The sequence below is a fragment of the Pinus tabuliformis genome, chromosome J (genome assembly GCF_031772625.1).
Source record: "Pinus tabuliformis cultivar Carrire ecotype Pingquan chromosome J, CPIR1, whole genome shotgun sequence".
Lineage (NCBI taxonomy): Eukaryota > Viridiplantae > Streptophyta > Pinopsida > Pinales > Pinaceae > Pinus > Pinus tabuliformis.
This window is the reverse complement of record NC_142295.1, coordinates 1,073,553,903-1,073,577,185: the sequence shown is the minus strand read 5'-3', so window position 1 is coordinate 1,073,577,185 and position 23,283 is coordinate 1,073,553,903. Positions and strand designations below refer to the sequence as shown.

At 39.1% G+C, this 23,283-nt stretch overlaps 1 protein-coding gene across 5 annotated transcripts in view; it reads right to left on the bottom strand.

Moving 5' to 3' along the window:
- Positions 1 to 23,283, bottom strand: part of LOC149230667 (uncharacterized) — a 123,990-nt gene that overhangs the window by 83,783 nt on the left and 16,924 nt on the right. For 4 of the 5 annotated variants that reach the window (XM_089379038.1, XM_089379042.1, XM_089379039.1 and 1 more), the window contains one exon: positions 1,092 to 1,213. In XM_089379038.1, the coding sequence (XP_089235164.1) occupies positions 1,092 to 1,094 (3 nt within the window). In that variant the 5' untranslated portion in view covers positions 1,095 to 1,213. Of the gene's footprint in view, positions 1 to 1,091; positions 1,214 to 2,186; positions 2,215 to 23,283 lie in introns of all 5 variants that reach the window. The other variant, XM_089379040.1, reaches the window with a different exon arrangement.

The window sequence follows — 23,283 nt, the reverse complement described above, 5'->3', positions numbered from 1 at the left end:
GCAGCACTTCAGCAAATCCGTACAGCTGAAAGAACAAGCAAAAAAGGCAGATTTTTGCTGAGCAAACAGAGAAAAACTTATTTTTGGGCACGAATTTCGAGGAGGCAATTTTCTGCACAAAAACCGAGGTCTGTTCGTACAGTCTGTATGGTACGTACAGTCGTACATCCGTACGGACGTACTTCCGTACAGCAGTTTTCAGTTTGACTGTGAGGCTGAAAAAGGAGATAAGTTTGCTTGCTGAAAAATTTGTTTTGCTGAAAATTTTCTCACTGTAAAAATGCATTTTCCATAAATAAAGAAGAGCTCTCAAACTGGTTTTCCCCAAGAGTTGTAGGGGGTTTTTCCAAGGTCACATTGACCAAAAATCTCAGTGTTTAAATGTGTTTTAAGAGCTGTTTGTTACTGCTGATTTTTATTTCTGCAATTTCCAGCATTCTGTAAAATTTCCAGAATTTGTGTTTTCAGCAAATTTATTTCTTTTCAGCTTGTTAAATGTATGGTTATTGGAAAGGGCATTTAACTATATGGGAGAAATAAGGAGAAACTGAAAACCGGGGTGGGAAAACAGAAATTTCTACAAATTAATGGGAAAGCTTTAGAAAAAAACGTAAATTTAGTAAGCTAGAAGGGAACATAAGCATAACCAAAAGTTGTTTACTACATCAGGTAGCACAAATTATGCCATAAATGTATATCTAGTCTCTCCATCGCTTGTTAATCTTATAGCCATGGAAAGTGTGAGGGGCAACCTTTTCAATTAAATATTGTGCTTTTATCTATAAATGGGAATATAAACATCCTAAGTCCTACAGCTTGTAGAAACACTACCAATGAAAAAGTAAAAACACATATGTTAAATGATTAAAGCATAATATTTTTCAATTAATATTCATCGTTATAAACTAATGCAACAAATAATAAAAAAACATTATTCATTCATTCATGTACCAGAGGAATTAAAAGCATAACAATGAAGTCAACATTTAATCACATGATCAACTATAAAAACAAACATAGAAAAGCTATATTTTATATCAAAAATTGGGTAGATTGAAAAAAAGGGAAAAACCAAAATACGCATGCCTTACCATTATTGTTGGTCTTGACAGAGAAATTTGTTTTATGTAATCACAACTTTTCCATTAGTCATTTCCCAGAGGACCCCAAGAAATATAGTCTTCATGTTTGCTTGAAACGTGATAGAAGGAACCTATCAAACAAAAACAAGAAACAAGAAAAAAAATATTATAAAGTTTGAATTTTACACACTAGTGCGATTAAGAAGAATCTAAAGATGAATAATGATAAACAATAAATAGTTGATTTTCAAACTTGATTAAGTTTAAATGCATATGTGTGTGTGTGTGTATGTATATATCTATGGACCCCAAGAAATATAGTTTTCATGTTTGCTTGAAACACAATAGAAGGAACCTATCAAAAAAACAAGAAACAAGAAAAAAATATTATAAAGTTTGAATTTTAGACACTAGTGCAATTAAGAAGAATCTAAAGATGAATAATGATAAACAATAAATAGCCAATTTTCAAACTTGATTAAGTTTAATTGCATATGTGTGGGTGTGTGTCTATATGTATATATCTATGTACACACAAAACCGTAACATTTACAAGCATTGAAGAGTTAACTTCAAGAGGATGACTTTAAAGCTCGTTTCTTTACTTGGACTTGTACATTGAAAAATACAAGGTTTACACTACATACCATCCTTGAAATGAGTAGAAGTGCTTGAGGGCTTTCCTCAAGATATGTTACTTGTAAGAAAATCGCCTAAAAGCTATATTAAAACTCTGACAAGACATTTCATTACGTTAAAAGAGTGCCCTTATTAAAGGTAAACATATATCATCCTTGAGGTAATGTGAGATTTAAACACAAGGAGAGTTTTCCTTCATATATGTTACTTGAAAAATGGTCACCTACAATATAATTCAAACTCTAACAAGACATTTCATTACTTCAAAAAACTGCCCTTAGTAATGGTAAATATATCATTGAGGTAATGTGAGAGTTAAACATAAGTTGTTGATGATTCTAAGAGGTTGACATCTAAATATACATCAAGTGATGTTGAATTGCAAGCACAGCAAATTTAAAACATAATAGAACAAATCAACAAAAACACAAGGCACAATAGAATCCATTTGCATCAAAAACTTACCATAACTAATTTTCGGTGCGTTACAGACCTAAAAAAAGGAAAGAAAGTAGTAAATAGTCAATTTCTATGCAATGAAATAAACTCGAATGGGCCTTAAAAACTCAATAACAACCTATATCAACATGCAATGATATGCCATGATAAATGAGAAATAGTATAATAGATTTATATTATTTCAACAATTTAGAGTATTTTCTACTTTCGAAGACTCAAACTGACAATTTAACAAACTATAGTGGCATAACTCCTTAAAAAGAAGCTTGTTGAAAGAAAAAGATAAAAGTAATTAACTCCAATAATATCTAAGATTATAGAGAATTTCATGAGAATGTATGAATGCCAAGTTCATGCCTACGAGACCTTAAGCATAGTATGAACAATTCACCTAACCAATGTCTCCAATGCATCCCCAATCTATGGACTATGAGCTTATTTATAACTACTATTCCCACTTTTTCTTCAACCTTTTGGATATGAGATAGATTCTTTTACATGGTAAACTATTTTCCATTTAATATTTATCTTCATACCAAAATTTCTCTTATACTAAGGCTACCTAAGAATATTTAATGCCTCCTGTGATACCTTTGAACATTCCACATTCATTCCATTCCTTGTTGGGCATAAATGTTGGCACTCTTCTTCAACGCAATGCGTTGACTTTATGTGCTTTGGCAATGCCCCTTCTTAAATTGCATTCTCATAAAGCAATCACAATGAAAGGCATTGAAATATTTATAACCCTTCCCTAGGACCTTCCATATTTAGTTCAAAATTAATTATCTAAACATTAAGCATTGAGGCTGTTGCAACTTGATTTTTTAAGACTAAGTCCCTCTTTGAAAGCTTATTCGTGTTTTCTAGACTTTCAAAAAGCTTTTGACTATGCCCGCAAGGAGGCATTACCCCCACAAACTTAGACACATCGTCATCTCAGAGACCCTTTTGCTAGCCACCATGCATTTACACGAGTCGGTCCTTGCTCGTTTATGCATGACACACGAAATCCTTGTAACATAAGCGCACCCATGATGGTGATGGTTGCCTTCTACACCATGTCTTGATTTCTATCTCGATATTTCTAGATAGTGTGGTAATTCTAGCCTCGTCCCAGGTGAACTTTAAAAACAGTTGAATTCCCTGGCCCTTTATTGTGATCTCCATCAATTAACGATTAACAAAGGTAGAACCAAGGTCTTGATCTTCAATACATCAAAGAAGATCCTCTTTGATCACCATTTCTTTTTCAAAGGAGAAGAGATCAATATAACTAGCACAACTTGTATCCATGGATACTATTCTCAATTCCTCGTTTCAATTTGCAGCATTGGCTTCAGCGTTAGATTAACAAGAGATATGATTCCTTGGCCTTCCTTGAGAGACAGTGTTTTCCAAATCATTTTTAGGACATATCGACCAAGATGTCACCCACGAACACTCTTTTCTGCCACATAGTTCTACATGGATCTAAGTTTTCGGGACCTAATTTACGGAAGTCTAATTGTTCTTCAGCACAGAGTACTAATCATCCTCATTCACCACAGCATTCAATGCAAGCAAACAATTCCTCAATCTATCATTCTTGAAAAGTTTGGACCATGTCACTTCCAACTTGAAATAATGTTTGGTCCTATCTCTCTTCTACATCGTGTTTGAGGCTTCATTGATACAAGGAATGGGTGTAACTAATGTCCATAATTCGCTTATTGTTCATCAAATTCCATTATAACAACGAGTCGTTCAACTTGATATTTTGTTGGTACACTTAAGTCTCAGATCCCCTTGCCTCAATTGGAATCTCAAAGGCCCTTTTGCTAGCCACCATGCATTTACATGAGTCGGTCCTTGCCCATTTATGCATGACACACGAAATCCTCGTTACATAAGCGCACCCATGATGGTGATGGTTGCCTTCTAGATGAAATCAAAATAATATGTCCTCATATGAAATATGAGGTGGTTGACTTTGATTGGAGGAACTCTGATTAAATGTTCCTAAGAAGAAAATGTGTGAAGAAAGAAGGAAAGAGATATTGGAATGTGCAACCATGAAGAAGGCAATCAACATCCCAGGACTAAGAGATTTGGCTAGGATATCTCCATGAAAGATATGATGACTCTGATGGAGTCTGAAAAAGAAAGAGGCCCTTGACAGTATATATCTTTGGGAGATATGTCAATGTGTATGCAGGATGCTGATGCAAACTACAAGATGTCATGATGAAAGACCATCACAAAGGTAATTTTGATTTAAGTGTTCATTTCTTATTTTTGAACAAATATCTGGATGGGCTTATGCAGGGTTGTCGAGGGAAGAGCTATGGATGTCTTTCACCATTGTTGACCTTGTAACAGGAAGGAAATTCCTTCAGGAAACATAGCATGTAGAAGGCAGCATGGCATTAAGGAAGAGCAAATATGAACTAATGGATCACTTTCCGATGAAAGGAATGATGACATGAATGACTCATGAATGAAAGTGATGGATGCTTTGTGCCCTATGAAGAAATCCCAAAACATGTAGACTCCTAAATAATGAAAAGAAGTTCATGACATCGTGAGGAGTTCCAAAGCAGTTGGTTGTCCCATCATCTCCACCTGAGGAGCTATTGTAGGTGCCTAATTAAGAGGGAGCCTAGAAACAAGTTTCTTGCTTGGTAGAAATTTGGAAGCAAAATTCCCAAGCCAAGCGGGAGCTTAGGTGCATTCCTTCCATAGGAATGAGTACATTCCTTCATTGGAATATGTATGTCCTCCCTAATTAAGAGGGAGAAATAAACACATCATTCTTGTGTTCACTTGGGAAGAGAAACTGGAGGATTGGGTAGGCATCTGGCATTTGATGCTCTTTGAGGATGAGTTATGGCATACAAGGTAAGAGTAGTCATAGAGGACCGATATTCTTTAAGGATTGGGAATCCAAGATAAGAATAGTCATGGTGGAATACACCCTGAGAACCCAGGTGGGGTATGTTCTGAGACAGACAATGATGAGGGTGTCTATACATCATTGGTCTCACCAGCATTGACCTCAAATCTTGCGGAGAGATAGAGTTGTTAGTCAAGGCCTTGCTATATGACAATGTTGGTTGATATGATGCTAAACAGATGGGTTACAAATCTGACTCTTCTTATGAGAATTCTTCAAATTGAGAATGAACAAGTACCATTATGAACACCTCCCTGATTAAGAGGGAGTGTTGAAAACTGTAACTAGGTTTGGTCTTCATAATGACAAGTGTAATTGTTATTTTATGTAATTGATTTAAAGAAGAAAAATAAAATTATTTGTAACACTTGTCTCATGGGTTTCATGAGCAAGGAATTTTATTTTTTAGTTATGGCTCCCATTGTGAGCCTTTAGGTTTTGTCATCGTGTCATAAAAGTCAAATTAATTCAATCTCATGTATAAAGGATCCTTCTTGGGCACGTTACATTTTGTATGAGTCATTGAAAGAGTCTAAAGACCCTCCAAGACCAAGGTCAAGCACCTTCTTCAAGTTGGTCTTAAACAAAGCAATGGAACTCCACTAAAAGACATGTCGCCTTAGATCATTGTCAAGTCTGCTTATTTGATGGGCTAATCATTATATATAGGGCAACTCGACCTCCACTTGAAGTCAAAATTTCAATCAAGCTTAGAAGACAAACAAGTGCGAAGTTCACAAGGGAAGAAGCCTAGAATCAAGCAAAGAAAAGAAAGATCATCATCAAGGATATTTCAGATCTATTCGAGGGTTGAATCTCTCCACACAGGTGAAGTATAAACATGGTTTGTTGCAGAAGAAGCAATTGCATTCGCATTGAAAAATTAAGTCACGAAGGAGAGAAAGGTGTATCTCAAGCCGAGTTGCCAAGGAAGCAGCCTCCACCTAGAGCGAAGGGAATCAAGGGTCCAAAGATAATCATTCACACGTGTTAGGGTTTCTAAAGGACACCGAGAATTGCAGGAAGTTGAAGTCTAAGGAGTAGCCGAGACGGAAGGAAGGAAGAGTTAGCAGTTTGACCATCGTTGACTCAGAAAGGAAAGGGTCAAGCTAAGAAGCTTTGTGTCTTGGTCTTGGAGTGGCAAATAGGTCAAGTGTCTTGGTCTTGGTATTCATCAATTGAAGCCTCCATAAGAAGAAGAATTCGTTTGGGCTTTCCTTTCAAGTTGGAGTGGGCTTTCCTCTCAAGTTGGAGAGGTTTTGGCCCTAGTTGATCGCCTATATTCTGTGTCTCTTGTCTCTTTATTGTTTTTGCCTTAGTAGTTGTTTCATGAAGAAGAATACTATAATAATCTAACTAAAGAGGAGATCCTAATCTAAAGTAGTAAAAAGCATTCACAAGCAATTATCATTAGAAGAGAAATCACCTAATCTTTATTCTTGATGCCCTAGATTTCTCAACACCTCCAAGGTTGACATTAATAGCACATGTACCCTTCACCCTACAACAAACAACATCCTTGTCACCTCCAGAAATCCTCCTAACTCTAGTTGGAATCTGACACATCCAAACCCCTTCATTGCATGCATGGTACTAGTCCCACTAAACACACTACAATCTGAGAAAGTCTCTGAAATATTGTCAAACACTGACCTCATCCTCATCATGTGACTAGAATCTCTATTATCCATTAGCCATAACACATTGTCCTCATACACAACAGTACTACTACCAAAAACGTAAGAGACTAGAAAAAATTTCTTTTTCAAATTTCTTCTTAAAGTCATCAATCTCAGTTGACGCTGATGCAACCATCTGATCCTACTTCTTGCATCGACACTATCTCGCATAGTGACCAATCTTATGACACATAAAGCACTTCACTTTACGTATGTCCTTCACAAAAGGAGATCCCCCACTTCCCTTTACTTTACTTTTACCCTTTACAATAAGAGCAAAATTCTCCTCATCATTTGTACCATCATGTTGGCGTGCAGTTTTCAAATGTCTCCTTGTTTCTTCCCATACAAAATCATCCCACAATCAATCCCAACTAGGCAAATTCTCCCGTTCAACAATCCCTTCAACAAACACATCCCATTTCAAAGGAAAGCCACTCAAGGATAATTTGACCAACTCTTCATTGTCAATAGCTTCCCCCAATGTTGCCAAGTCATCTCTAATCTGAGTGATCATGGTCAATCGTCAAGCAGGATGCAATTGTGTTAGTTTCAAACATCTTGGTGTTTCTCAGCTTTGTACTTAGGTATAACTTAGTTAAGGATGCCCACGTCTCAAAGGCACACTTCTTCCCCGTCACATAAGATATAATATGGTCTTTAATGGAGTCCAAGGTTATTCTCTTGGCCTTCACGTTTTTCTTATTAAACTCGAGTAGGACATGTAGGAATTTGGACGATCTTCTCCACAATGTCCCACAACTCATGCTCCTCAAATAACAAAACAATTTGCTCCTTCTATGGGCTAAAATTTCCTACCAAGTTCAACATGTCCTCGTAAAGTAACCTAGTAGGCATACCTGTCAAACTGACCAACAGTTAATTTTTATTATTAACTAGTTGACCTACTACCTCACTAGGGCTTGTACCCATTTTTTTTGTTATTTTTTTTTTAAATGTGCCCCTTTTCCTTCTTTTCCCTTTTTTTGAATCGTCCCTTTTTTTCGATTCAAAAAAAACCCTTAAAAAAAGCCAAAAATATCCTCTCGACCCCTAATAAAATTCTCGTCCAAATGATCCCAACTAGCCTAAGCTTCAACAATCCAACACAAACTCAACACTTGTAATTTCGAGATCAATTCAAAGTTGGGGCTCGATACCATGTTACAATTTCCCAGCTATTATTCACTGAATGAATGCACGGCTAAGTTCCTAACCAAAATATTTATGAGAAGCAAAACTTACTCCATATGAATCACATAAACAAACAAATTTTTGCCCAATCAACAATTCTTCATTAATAAATTAATCACATAACTTACTTGGGCTCTCATCGTGAGATAATGGCCCAACTGAGAAAATACAAAACTGATCACCAACCTCTTTGCATTCTCTCAGACCCAACACATGCTCACTGAGAAGCCACTCTAAATCTTGTGGTGGTGTTGTGTCTTAGCTCCTCACCTTAGGCTCAATGTATAACTTTCCTAAGCTAAGATTAACGACCAAAACTAACTCGTCGAGTTAACTAGAGATAAGTAACTTTACTTTAGCTAACTATCCTATCTTTAGCTTTCTCCACTTTTAACTCTAAGTCCAAGTCTTAAATTTAGCTTATTTTACATGCACATCTCATGCATGTCACATGCAACACATTTGCATGTGTGCAACCCAATTTTGTGTGCTCTACCTGTCATATGCAAGCTTCTAAAGAGGCAAATCAAGGTCTTTCTAGTCAAGACACAAGACTAGAAGCAACTTCTGAGCTATAAAACTCAACAATAACAACAAGAACGAAACGCATTGGCACATAAGTATGGAAAAAACAAAATATATGTAGTGGATGCCAAATCAAAAATACTACAAGTCAATATTGGATATTAAACCCTAATAATTGTCCAATCATTGACTCAAAATTGAATACAACAGAATGAAATCAAATTTCTCAATGTATCTCATCATGAATTAAAACCATGATCTTGGCATTTGTACAGGATAACTGAGAGAAGAGTCCAAATAGGTGGACAGTCAACATTCCATTCATTGGAAGAGTGGATGCAAAATCAAAAACACTACACCAAGTCAATATTGAATATTAAACCCTGATAATTGTCCAATCAAAGACTCAAAATTGAACACAATAGAACAAAATCAATTTTCTCAATGCATCTCATCATGAATCAAAACCATGATCTTGGCATTTGTACAAGATAGTAGAGAGAAGGGGAGTCGAAATAGGTGGACAGTCAACATTCCATTAATTGGAAAACTTTGTCCTCTCTGCTATGTTCATAGGCCTTTTGTGGTCACTAGTTCTCAAGGCTTACACTAGAAGTATGTAAGCCATACCATGGAATATAAACACAAAGCAATTGAAATATTAACCCTAGATCCACAAGGATGAATGCAAACATATATGCTAATGTTTTAGTGTCTTCCAATTGAATAATAGTGTTGCAAAAGGTGAAGGTGGTGTTCATAGTCACACAATAAGGCAAGTTATGTTATTCAAGCCCAAGACCATATATGAGGCCTATGTGTCGACCTAGTACATTAAATCTAATAAGAAAAGGGGGCAACTAAATGGTTTGAAGCAATTAAACCAACATAGAGCTTCCAATATGGGTGAACATAATAAGGAAAACGGACAACCTTTAGGGTATATTATATTGATGGAATGTACAAGACAAATATTGAAGTAATGTCTCTAAGATTTATTTGAAATTGATAATATTCTACAATATATCCATGTTTCAATATCTACTAATTCAATACCTCCAATCCAAACAGTGCATTTGTTGTCAAAGGGGAAGTGAGGGTTGAGGATCCCTTGGGGGTTCAAGAGCACAAATGAGGGCAAAGTCATTCACCCAAGCATATCATGAACAAACCCTAACTGCAATTAAGGATAAGATATATGACCTAGAGGCCAATGCCATGAGAAAGTGGGCATGTTTATCTAACTCGAAAGTTAAAACAACGACTGCTACATGGATGCCTGGTATAGGGAATTTCCTCAAATGCCAAAACCAATATCTATATACAATTGATCTTTATTGGCATATGAAATCCGCAGACGCCAGAACCAATATCTATATACAATTGATCTTTATTGGTGTATGAAATTCCTCCTAAGCAAAGTCCTTTTGGACAAGAATGAAATGAGATCTTGCTAGTCTTGGATGATATCATGTTGCAATTGAAAAGCATTAACGAGAGACTAGCACACATTAAAACATGCAAGATCGGGTCCTCTTAGCAACTACAAGTCTAAGCCCATCCCGACAAAAGTGGATGCCTCAATATATTCTCAGTCTTGTTCATGTCTATGCGCACTCTGTTATTTTTGCTTTTAGTATTTCACAAGTGAGTTTAGGATATACAAAATCTTGTTTATGCTCATCACTGTTATTGCCCAAAATTTTGCAATTGAACTATTTATTACTAGGTTAGACAAATGTTGGATGAGATCCAACTCATTTTGAACTCGTTACGATTTTGGATTGAAGGTCACCAGTGCTTCTAATGGGTTGGTTTCCCCATTGGGAAACCACGGTATAATCAAGGCCAACAGCTATTTTTATCTTTTCGACATGAATAGAAACTTTTAATCTACAATATCACACTCAAGGCAAAATTAAAAATACTCATTGCATCAAAATTTAAATCCTCATTACACATACATACAAAAGAAATGTCACTTTTGACTAGCCATCTTGCTTCAACATAAAACTATTATTTTATAAACCCTTGTTGTTAGCCTACCTTCACTATATGACTTCCAACTTGCATTTCCTTTTGAAGGAATGTTGAAAACTACATACTTGGTTCGTTCTAGTGATAAACAAGATAGCTCATAAATACTTTTTACTTGGCCATTAAACTAGCTACACCTTGTGTAATGTCACAAGGTCAAATAGTTGCACCTAACATTTGGAATAAAGGGATGTTAAATAATATACAAGTTTGAGAATAAATTGTTTATAGTTGAAGGACCTCACAACTTGAAATACACTGACCAACATCATCAAGAATGGGAGTTGATAAAAATTAAACAATATATTTTAACCAACCTAAATCCATCTTAACTTCGGATCTACCAAGCACAGAGAGAATCAAATCTCTTTTCGCTTTAAAAGAGGTTTGCATCACAAGAGATTTGATCCCTCTCTACACTTGGTAGACCCAAAATTAAGTTAGATCTAAGTTGGTTGAATTACTAGCACAACCACATTAATAATTGCGGTTGATATACGCTAATAAGTGTCAATAGTATGGATTTAATATTTTGATATTAATAAACATATAATAATAATAATACTATAATTCTTAATATTATATTATAAAATATTTGTTAGGATTATAATAAATATTTTTTCCATTTTACATTATTATAAATTCATGAAAAAAATAATTTAATTTACTTATTGATATTATTTATATTATTAATCATTTAATTAATTTTTATATTTATATTATTAATCGTTTGCCTTAATCTTGATTTTGATATTAATATTTTGAAATTAATAATTATAATTTTAAAATTAAAATAATTATAATTTATTACAATAATTGCTTTTATAATAATAGTAATTATAATAATTACTTTTATAAAAAGAATATTAAAATTGATATTAATAAAAAGTTAATAACATAAATATAGCCAACAATCATACTATAATATTTGTATTTTTAATTTACTTATTGATATTATTTATATTATTAATCATTTAATTAATTTTTATATTTATATTATTAATCGTTTGCCTTAATCTTGATTTTGATATTAATATTTTGAAATTAATAATTATAATTTTAAAATTAAAATAATTATAATTTATTACAATAATTGCTTTTATAATAATAGTAATTATAATAATTACTTTTATAAAAAGAATATTAAAATTGATATTAATAAAAAGTTAATAACATAAATATAGCCAACAATCATACTATAATATTTGTATTTAAAATTATTAAAAATATATATATTATATTAAATTGAAATTAAATGTCATATAGTCACTTACAAAAATTAAAATGTATGTTAAATGAACTATTAAAACTCAAATCAGGTTGAACCTCTTGCTTTATGTTAATTTTTGGTATGTTCTATGCTTAAGAGCAATTTACTTCAATTTTCTTGTTAGTCCAATATCAATGTCCAGTTTAGCAATGACATTAGCATGATAGTAAAACACAAATAGAATATAAACATAAACAGTAGAAGACAAGCCAAGACAAGAGGACACAAGATGTGGCACCAACTAGGGACAAACCCCAATGTGGGGAAACAAATCTTCTTTAGTCTTCAATAGTTCAAAAGAGAGAGAGATAGTACAAATATACAAAACTAATATTTATGACAGCAATAGCAAACCCTAACCAGCAAAGTTAACACTGGTCAAAAAGGTCATATTTGACCTCCAATCAAGCTTAGCCAACTCCACCTCCAACAAAAAGATGTATCAGCCCGAACACTACTCATGAACTTGCTGCAATGCTGCAAATCTGGGACTGGTTAGAGCAACAACCACAATCCCTAACAGCTCATCAATCTGGCCCAGAATAACTCCTATTGACTGCAAATGTCCTCCAATCAAATGTTGCCCTCCACGATGCTCCTTTAGGGAAATTTCAAGTCAGGGCACAATATGCAGCCCTTAACCCTCAATGATGTCAGCAAACTAAGCTCTTCTAGAGCTTCAATCCACCTAGGAGAGTCTCCCCTTATGCCACATTGGCTATTGCAAATATTGTCCACCTTAACGCTGCCTTGGAACAACTTTGGTTGCTTGCTATGCCTTGCAGCCTAGCAAAGCAGCTAGTTGTAGCTGCCATCTCCTCCAACAGGCCCAAACAGTCACTAACTCATCCCTAGAAACAGCCTTTATTACTACGCTGCCACCTACAACAACTTATGCTTCTTCTTGCTGCGTTAGGGCTCCTTTTTGCTGCTTCTTAGGGTCTCTCCTTAGCTGTGTATTAGGCATCCTTCTTGCTACGAATTAGGCCTCTCTTAATTGCAGTTTAGGGCCTCCTTTAGACAAGGTATTAGGGCTTCTTTAGACAACAGATTAGGGCTTCTTTATACAACATATTGGGGCTCCCTTCCGCTGCGTATTGGAGCTCCTCTTGTCGGCAAATAGGTTACCTCTTAACTGCAGATTAAGCCTTCTGCTTGACTGCATACTGGAGCCTTCCCTTTGACTGCGGCTAGGGCTTGCTTTTAGATCTGTGTGTAGGGCCTGATCTCCTCTCTAGGACTGTGGCTAGATCTCCTTCTTTAGGACTGCGGCTAGATCTCCCACTTGACCTCTCTTGCCACCAAACCCAAACAAGTGGAGAGAGATCATGAGAGATGTGAGTGCCTCAAATGACTTGAGGTCTCCTCTATTTATAATGAAACATTGAGGTCAAGCTGGGGGTTATTTGCTTGCTGGCCGACCTTGACAAATTGTCAATAATATAAATAAAGTCATATCTCCATAAATACATGTCGGAATCGGATGATCTTTCGATCAATCCTACACCTCTCAAAGAGAGGAATCCAAGAAAAATATCAACTGCCATAAATAAGATGACCCACATGGAGTTTAGCCTTGGTTGCCAATTTGAACACTCCCTCTCGAGTCTCAATTAGGGAGAACTCCATCTACTAATCCATTTGTCAGTTTGTACTATTTATGCCATCAATGCAATGCCCTGCACTGCTCTGTTGTACTGAACCATGGAGAGGAAGAAGTGATCGAAAATGTATCATACCATTCTCTACTGACCTGAAGTCAGTCCCAAGAAGAGAGTAACGCATACCACTCTTACTGACCTAAAGTCAGTGCCATTGATCCCAGATCAATATACATCATCCTAGCATAGGGAGTACAGTAGTACACGATGCATCCATCGGTAGTACTATGGTCCCTATCCTCATTTCCCTACCCATTGGCCTAATGAGAGGTACTTCCCATGAGTCCCAGACTGCATGGGTAGGATGTCTCAGCAAGAGAAAGATGAACCACTCACCCTTCATGTTGACAGGGTTATCACAGGGGAAGGCTGAACCACTCACCCTGTACACAACAAATCACTAGGGGAAGGCTAGACCACTCACCCTATGATTGTGTCCCAGCATGAGAAGGATGAACCACTCATCCTACCTACATGGCAAACCACTACGGGAAGGTTGAACCACTCACCCTATGGTTGCTCATCACTCCAAGAAGTACCCCAAGCCCCCCGAAGCTCCCAGAGCTCAATGTCCATATCATACAGGACCCTTAGGAGAGGGTCTCTCCACGACTGCCAATTGCTCTCGAAAAGTCAAGAATTTGACCTTTCCCGGGGACTTCATCAGAATATAGGTGACCTTCTCATCAGTCCTTATGTGATGGGGCCTTATTACTCCTTGTTGTACCATATCCCAGATAAAGTGGTACTTGATGTCTATATGCTTGGAGCGATCATGAAACATGGGATTCTCCGACAATCGAATCCCACGCTCGTTGTCACAGAGGATCACAGTGGTATCCAGCACATATCCAAACAACTCACTGAAGAGCTTCCTCCACCAGACAACTTCACAGGAGACCATACTCACAGCTATGTATTCAGCCTCAGCGGTGCTCAAAGCAACCGACTTCTACTTCCTACTCATCTAGGATAACGAAGCAAAACCCAAAGAGAACCAGCTCCTAGAAGTGCTCTTACGATCCACCACACTGCCTGCCCAATCAACATTAGAATAATCATGCCGCCTCACATTTTCAATAGTGTATCCCAGTCCATGAGAGATTGTGCTCCGAAGAAATCTCAAAAGATTCTTGGCACCAATCCAAGGAATATGATGAGGCTCAACCATATATTGGCTCAAGATGTTAACTACAAAACATATATACGGACAAGAGTTCACCAAGAACATCAATGCTACTATGAGTTGACAAAACTCAGAGGCATTTCCCAATTCAGGTCCGACGGCACTACCGCATAACTTCTTAAAGTTAAGTTCCATCGGGGTAGTCACAGGCTTGCAATCCACCATTCCAAATTCGAAATCCAACCCCCTCTTACGTTTGTAAATGAGGGGGTCTGCACCTGTCAGAAAGAGGTCGTCCACATAAAAAAGTACCAATATGAGAGGTTTATCATCTTCAACCTTAAAGTAAGGTTTGGATCAGCTTCACTCCTAGTGAATTTCAACTTCATCAGATAGCTATCAATTATCTCATACCAAGCTTGGGGTGCTTGCTTCAACTCATAGAGAGCTTTCTTTAACCTGTATACATGAGGTTCTGGTCATGAACCTCAAACCCATTGGGTTGTTCTACATCTATGGTCTTGCTATAACTGGAGGGGAATGTCCCCCTCGTAATTTTTCCCTCCATACATCACAAACATATACCTTCATTCTCTTCTTTGAATTCAAGCATCCCTGTTACCATCTGTCCCACATCGAGTGGGGCCTTTTAATGAAGATGGGCAAACCTCCAGTGCCATAGTTCAGATTGTAGAGATGTGTCGCAAGACATGGCCCCCAATGGACTTCCTGCAACTTAATACAACGTACCAAACCTGAACCCAAGAGTAAAAGCATCTTTAAAATTTATTTTCCAAACACGTACCTTTCCATCGATGAATGCCACCTTGTAACCTTTGTCTTCCATTGCTGAAATGGACACCAGGTTCTTCTTGAGATTAGGTACATAAAGAACTTGTAAATGAATCATGTTACCCTAATTAAATTGAAGAGTTACATTCCCTACACCCTTTACAGGATAGGTGGCATCGTCTCCAAGAATAATCTCTAAGTGTTTTTCCTTCTCTATCAAATTAAAAAGAGCTTCCTTATATCCGATGAAGTGCCTTGAAGCACCACTATTCAAAGACAATTTCCCAAAGCGTCTAGAGAAGTAGTGGAGAGGGTCAATATAAGATAATACTCCTTTTGCTTATTGTTAACAACATTCGATTCTTCATACCTGGAGTTCCTTGCTTTCTTGGAGGTTCGACCATTTCCTTGATGTCCCGCATTCCTTTTTCCTTTGCCATTGTACCTGTCATTCCTTCAATCATTGTTGTTGAAGTTGCCCTTGGAATGATTGGGATCATCATCATATGATGTGTCCCTTCTATTTGGACACTCCCTTTACATAGTTGCCAAACTTATTGCAAGCAAAGCATCTGCCTTTACTTCCACCCTTAGATCCAGGCTTTCCATTGAAATGACCTTTAGATGCTGCATCATTTCTCCTTTTGGCATGAACAGAGAAAGCAGTGGAGTTGCCTCTATTAGAAGGCATTTCTTGCTCCACCATTCTTGTTTTTTCCTAAATGCATCTTGACATCAATTCCTCATATCCCGGAATTCAATCATTATTGAGAATAGTGGTTCTAAATATATACCACTCGGTTGGGAGCCCTCCAAGGGTAGTGATAGTAAGTTTCTTGTCAGGAATGACTTCTCCAATCGATAGAAGATCACTCTTGATCTCAGAGATCCTTTAAAAGTACGATTGAATATCCTCGTCCTCGCACTTCTTAATATCCTTTAGATTATTTTTGAGAAATAAAATTTGATTTACATTATTAACCTTGAACATGCTTACCAATCTATCATAGATCTCCTTGGAGGTGTTCAAATCAGAGATGTAGGCCACCAAACGCTTGTCTATGGAATCTCTGATAATCTTCTTCGCTTTGACTTCAACCTTGATGTACTTGTTCTTTGTAGCAGCTGGTGCATTTGAAGGAGACTCGGGGATTTTACCCTTCACATAATCCAACACTTCTTGTTCTTCCAATGTCAGATCAAGAGACATCTTCCATCTGTGATAGTCAGACTTTTCATGGAGCTTGCCTTCATCCAGGAAGTGGGATGAGGAACCCATTAAGCCTTTTGTCCCTGTCCAACTGTCTTTGGTGATTGCTCTTTCACTCTTGCTTGGGCTTTGTCTTTACCTCACCTCTGATACCATGTTAATTTTTCGGATGTTCTATGCTTAAGAGCAATTTCTTCAATTTTCTTGTTAGCCCAATATCAATGTCCAGTTTAGCAATCACATTAGCATGATAGTAAAATGCAAATAGAACATAAACATAAATAGTAGAAGACAAGCCAAGACAAGAAGACAAAAGATGTGGCACCATCAAGGGGCAAACCCCAATGTGGGGAAACCCTTGATCAAATCTTCTTTAGTCTTCAATAGTTCAGGAGAGAGAGAGAGTACAAATATGCAAAACTGATATTTTATGAAAACAAAAGCAAACCCTAACCAACAAAGTCAACTTTGGTCAAACAGGTTAGATTTGACCTCCAATCAAGCTTAGACAAAGCTCAGCGAACTCAACCTCCAACAGCAAGATGGATCAACCTAAACACTACTCATGAACTTGCTGCAACACTGCAAATCTGGGACTGGTTAGAGCACCAACCACAGTCCCTAACAGCTCATCAAACTGGCCCAGAATAACTCTTATTGACTGCAATTGTCCTCCAATGGGATGTTGCCCTCCACGTTGCTCCTTTAGGGAAGTTTCAAGTTAGGGCACAATATGCAGCCCTTAACCCTCAATGATGTCAGCAAACTAAGCTCTTCTAGAGCTTCAGTCCACCTAGGAGAGTCTCCCCTTATGCCACGGTGCCTCTTGCAAATATTGTCCACCTTAACGCTACCTTGCAACAACCTTGGCTGCTTGCTATGGCTTGCAATCTAGCAAAGTAGCTAGTTGTAGCTGCGATCTCCTCCAACAAGCCCAAACAACCACCAACTCATGCCTAGAAACAGCCTTTATTACTACGCTGTCACCTACAACAACTCATGCTTCTTCTTGCTACATTAGGGCTCCTTTTTGTTGTGTCTTAGGGTCTCTCCTAGATGCGTATTAGGCCTCCTTGCTACGAATTAGGGCTCTCTTAACTGCAGTTTAGGGCCTCCTTTAGACAGCGGATTAGGGCTTCTTTAGACATCAGATTAGGCTTCTTTAGATAGCATATTAGAGCTCCCTTTGGCTGCGTATTGGAGCTCTTCTTGACAGTGATTAGGTTACCTCTTAACTACAGATTAAGCCTTCCTCTTGACTGCGTATTGGAGCCTTCCCTTTGATTGCGGCTAGGGCTTGCTTTTAGATCTACGTGTAGGGCTAAATCTCCTCTCTAGGACTGCGGCTAGATCTCCTTCTTTAGGAGAGGAGCTAGATCTCCCACTTGACCTCTCTTGCCACCAAACCCAAACGAGTGAAGGGAGATCATGAGAGATGCGAGTGCCTCTAATGACTTGAGGCCTCCTCTATTTATAATGCAACATTGAGGTTGAGCTAGGGGTTATTTGCTTGCTGGCCGACCTTGACAAATTGTCAATAATATAAATAAATTCATATCTCCGTAAATACATGTCGAAATCGAATGATCTTTAGATAAATCCTACACCTCTCGAAGAGAGGAATCCAAGAAAAATATCTGCTGCCATAAATAAGATGACCCACGTGGAATTTGGCCCTAGTTGCCAATTTTAACACTTTACCAACCTAAAATAATAGAATGGTTGCTGATTCTAATGCTCGTGACAACACTGCCATTACTCACCATTGTAGAAATTTCTCATTTCCCACCACGGTTTTCAGTTTCTCCTTATTTCTCCCATATAGTTAAATGCCCTTTCCCATAACCATACATTTAACAAGCTGGAAAAAAATAAATTTGCTGAAAACACAAATTCTGGAAATTTTACAGAATGCTGGAAATTGTAGAAATAAAAATCAGCAGTAATAAACAGCGATTAAAACACATTTAAACACTGAAATTTTTTTTCAATGTGACCCTGGAAAAACCCCCTACAACTCTTGGGGAAAAACAGTTTGAGAGCTCTTCTTTATTTCTAGAAAATGCCTTTTAAGTTTTTACAGTAAGAGAAATATTCAGCAAAAATCAGCAAGCAAACTTTTACAACTTATCTTAGCCTTGCTGAAACTCCGCTGTACAGACTTGCTGAAACTCCGCCCTGCTGAAACTCCGTTGTTGAAACTCCGCTCTGCTGAAACTCCACAGCTCACTGTCCAGAAATCTCCCTTGCTCTCTTGCTCTCCTTCTCTCAATCTGCTCATGAAAGAATTAATGACATTTTCCTCATTTTCCTCCTTTAATCTAACCCCAAGTGACTTTTGGGTGATCCAAGTGACTTTTGGGTGATCCCTAAATCAAATCGCTGAAATAGATTGAGATCTAAGGCTGAGATTAAATGCTCATTTAAATCTCACTTTTTATTTTTTAATTCACCCCACTTTAATAAAGACCCACTTAGTCATTTATTTCCAAAGTCACTTTTTCTTTCTAATTTTTCATTGACTTTATAAAAGTCACTTTAAAATTAGACTTAGTAACTTTATCACTTAAAGTCACTTTTAAATTAGATTTAACTTTATAAAATTATAAAGTCACTTTAGGAGAAAAATTAAATTCTTTTGGACACTTTTCCCTAGGCCAAAGATCAAAGCCTAAGGGAACCACCTGTCCTCCAGTACCAAATTTCAACACTCCCTCTTACCGAGGAAGGTGTTCCTCACCACACCCATCTTGTCTCCGAAGTAGACATGCTTGCCCCGTGGTAAGGCTTTGGTAAGAATATCTGCAACCTGCTCATCAGTGGAAATATACTCAAGCTTCACAGCTCCCTTCTGAACATAGTCTCTGATGAAATGATATCTGATCCCGATATGCTTTGACCTGTCATGAAATACTGGATTCTCCGTGAGTTTAATGCAACTCTGATTATCACAGTAAATCACTGAAGGTCTCAACGGCTGACCAAATAAGCCAAACAACATCTTGCGAAGCCAGATAGCCTCGCAACTAGCTAGACTGGCTGCCATATACTCTGGTTTCGCTGAACTCAATGCTACTGACTGTTGCTTCCGGCTGAACCATGACACTACTGCTGAACCCAACCCAAAACAGCACCCTGAAGTGCTCTTCCTATCAGAAGCACAACCTGCCCAATCAGAATTAGTGTATCCTGCCAATCTCACTCCATCTCCCTGCCTGTAGTCCAGACCATAATCCACTGTCCCCTGCAAGTACCGCAAAATGTGTTTTGCAGCCACCCAGTGAACCTTCCTAGGCTCACACATAAACTGACTCATCGTGTTGACTGCAAAACAGATATCTGGTCTAGTGTTGACCAAATACATCAAGGAACCAATCAACTGCCTGTACAATGTGGGATCCACCAACTCGGAATCCTAAGCATGAAGCTTCTTCCAGTTGGTGATCATCGGTGTCGACATGGATCCTACAATCCTCCATGTGGAATCTGTTAAGGATGTTCACAATATACTTCCCCTGCCCCAGGAAGAAATGCCCCTCATCCTGCCACACGAATTGTGCAGTGCATGCCCTTACCGCCCCTATTGCTAGGGAACAGGATTCAAGCATGTGGAGCTGCTGAGTGTGTAAAAAGCACTGGCTATCTCGCTAGCAGCTGGGCATGGAAAAAGGAATAACGCCATGGGCTCTGCCTCCTTTACAGGCGTTGGTCCGGGGTCAATTGAATCTGCTACGCGAAGTGAGAGTATCAAGGGTATGTAAAAGAAAGCGTTAATGGGTAAGGGTATGCCTCTTTTGTCATCTGGGTCATTGCTTGGTGGGACCGCACACCTCCAAGCCCAAAAAGTAATGCATCAAGCCGATGTCCTTCATCTCAAACTCCATTGCAAGATCTCTCTTGCAGTGCTCTATGAGTCTCCCTACACCTGTAATGACCAAGTCATCCACATACAGCACCAGAATGAGAGGCTCCTCACCAATCACAATAAAGTAAAGGTTCAGATCTGCCTCACTCTTTGTGAAACCCATCCCCTGCAAATATGTATCTATCTTGGAGTACCAAGCTCTGGGAGCTTGCTTCAGGCCATAAAGGGCCTTCTTCAGTCTGCACACATGGGACTCCTTCCCATGCACCTCAAAGCCCTGTGGCTGCTCAATGTACACCTCCTCCTGTATGAAGCCATTGAGAAATGCAGTGTTCACATCCACCTGGTGGATCTTCCAACCCATCTCTGCTGCTATCGATATAATGGAGCGGATCGAAGTATATCGAGCCACGGGAGCGAAGGTCTCCTCATAATCAACTCCCTCTACCTGGGAGAACCCTCTAGCCACAAACCTTGCTTTGAATTTCTCAATGCTGCCATCTGCAGCATGCTTTACCTTGTAAAGCCATCTGGAAGTAACCACGGATTTGCCCTCAGGCCTCGGCACCACCTCCCAAACATCATTCTTCATGATAGAAGAATACTCCTGCATGGCCTCTCTCCAGACCTGTTGGCTAGCTGCCTCCTCATAGCAAGAAGGCTCAGAGTCAAGGATGCTGGTAACCATCACCATATAGCTACAAAACCTCTCAGGTGGTCTACTCTCTCTGACCAGCCTCTTCGGCTCAGCAACAGATGAGGCATCTCTCAAGGTGTCCTGAAGCCACTTGGGCTTCCTCTTCCCTGAGCGCACTTCTCCCAGCAAAAAATGAAACTCCTCATCATCATCAGGAGCCTGAACTCCTGACTGTCTGTCTGCTGTCCTCTTGCCTGCACCTGAACCTGTAGAAGCTGAGGTACCGTGTGAACTGTCCATCAGTGGACTCCCTAGTGAACTGCTCTGAATGCTGCCCAGAGCACCACCCCTCTGCCTCGGTGAGCCACTGCTCACTGACGGACCTGACATCCTCATAGATGTACCTCCTGATCCTCTTGATCCCTGCCCACTGGATCCCTACGACTGACTCAACTGCTGCTGAGGGTCTGGCTGATCCAGATACTCTAACTCCCGTGACCTCCTAAAGGTCCTGTCCTCCTCGAACTTCACATCCCGTCTGACAACAATTCTCCTCTGTGCAGGAATGTAAATCCGAAAGGCCTTTGAAGTCTCACTGTAGCCCACAAAGATATCCTTCTCTGCGGTGGGCTCTAGTTTGGTCCTCTTCTCCTTGGGTATATAGGAGTATGTAATGCATCCAAAGATATGAAGATGACCAATATCAGGCTTCTTCCCAGAGAAAGCCTCCTCCGAAGTCATGTGCCCCAAGGCACGATGCAGACTCCTGTTCTGCAAGTAAACAGTTGTGTTGTAGGCCTCTGCCCACAAGAACAATGGCAACCCCTGATCATGTAACATGGCTTTGGCAGCCCCTATGATGGATCTGTTCTTCCTCTCTGCAACCCCGTTCTGCTGAGGGTTGTAAGGAACAGTGAACTCCCTCCTAATGCCTGCCTCCGCACAATAGTCAACAAACTCTCCAAGGGTGTACTCTCCTCCATTCTCTGACCTCAGGGACTTGATCTTTCGACCTGTCTGTGTCTCCACAAGAGCTCTGAATTCCTGAAACCGCTTGAGGACCTCACTCTTGGTCTTCAAAAAATAAATCCAGGTCCTCCTGGAGTGATCATCAATGAATAAAACATAGTACTCATATCCACTCAAGGAAACATGAAACATCCAACCGCTCACATCGGAATGAATCAAATCAAGTATCCCAGTCACTCTGCTGTCACTGTGGGAAAAGGGGATTTTGCAAACTTGCCCATCGCACAACCTCTGCAAGTATCAAAGTGATCAGTACTGAAATCTGGCACACCTGTAGTGATCTCCCGCAATGTCCTCAAGGCTCCATGATACATATGTCCCATCCTGCGGTGCACAGCTCAGAACTGCTAGCTCTGCTGTCGGTACTACTGCTCAATGCCAAAAGGGGCTAGAATGCAAACTTGTACACCTCTGCATGGCGTACACCTATCGCTCTAGCTGAATCAGCTGGAGTGCCCCTGGGATACATCAACACCTGTCCTCCCCTAAACAGTACCTCATATCCTCTGTCCTCCAAAGCTGAGACGGATATGAGGTTCTTCCTCATCCCTGGCACATAAAGAACATCTGACACTTTCAAGGGAGGTTTGGACTCCCTTTGAAATGTCAGTGTCCCCACCCCGACTGCTCTAACAACTCTGTCATCACCGAGTACTACCTCTATATCAGTGCCACTCTCTGAAAGCTCTGAGAAGTACTCACGAACTCCTGTCATGTGACGTGAGGCCCCACTGTCCACATACCAGATACCTGAAGATGCTCCGCTAATCGAGGGAAAAGCATGCTCCCTCTGAACCTGTGTGGCAGGTGATCCTGCACTAGAGGACTCACACGTAGTGAACGCAAACTCCCGGTCAAAACGACCTGCAAAGTCCTCAATCTCTGCTGAAGCTGTCACGTCCTGGTTCTTCCCCTTCTTCTTCTTCTCCAGACACACAACTGCATAGTGTCCCATCTTTTGACAATTCCAACACTTCACCTTGGAATAGTCCTTCTGTGTGTTCCCCTGTTTACCTTTACCTTTGCCTTTGCCCCCACCACTGTTTGTGGAAGCCTGTTTCTTCCCTTTGCCTTTCTTGCCTCCTGCCACCAGTGCTACATCCTCATCCTGCTCAACTGGCTTGGCTGCCCCAAGCTGACCTT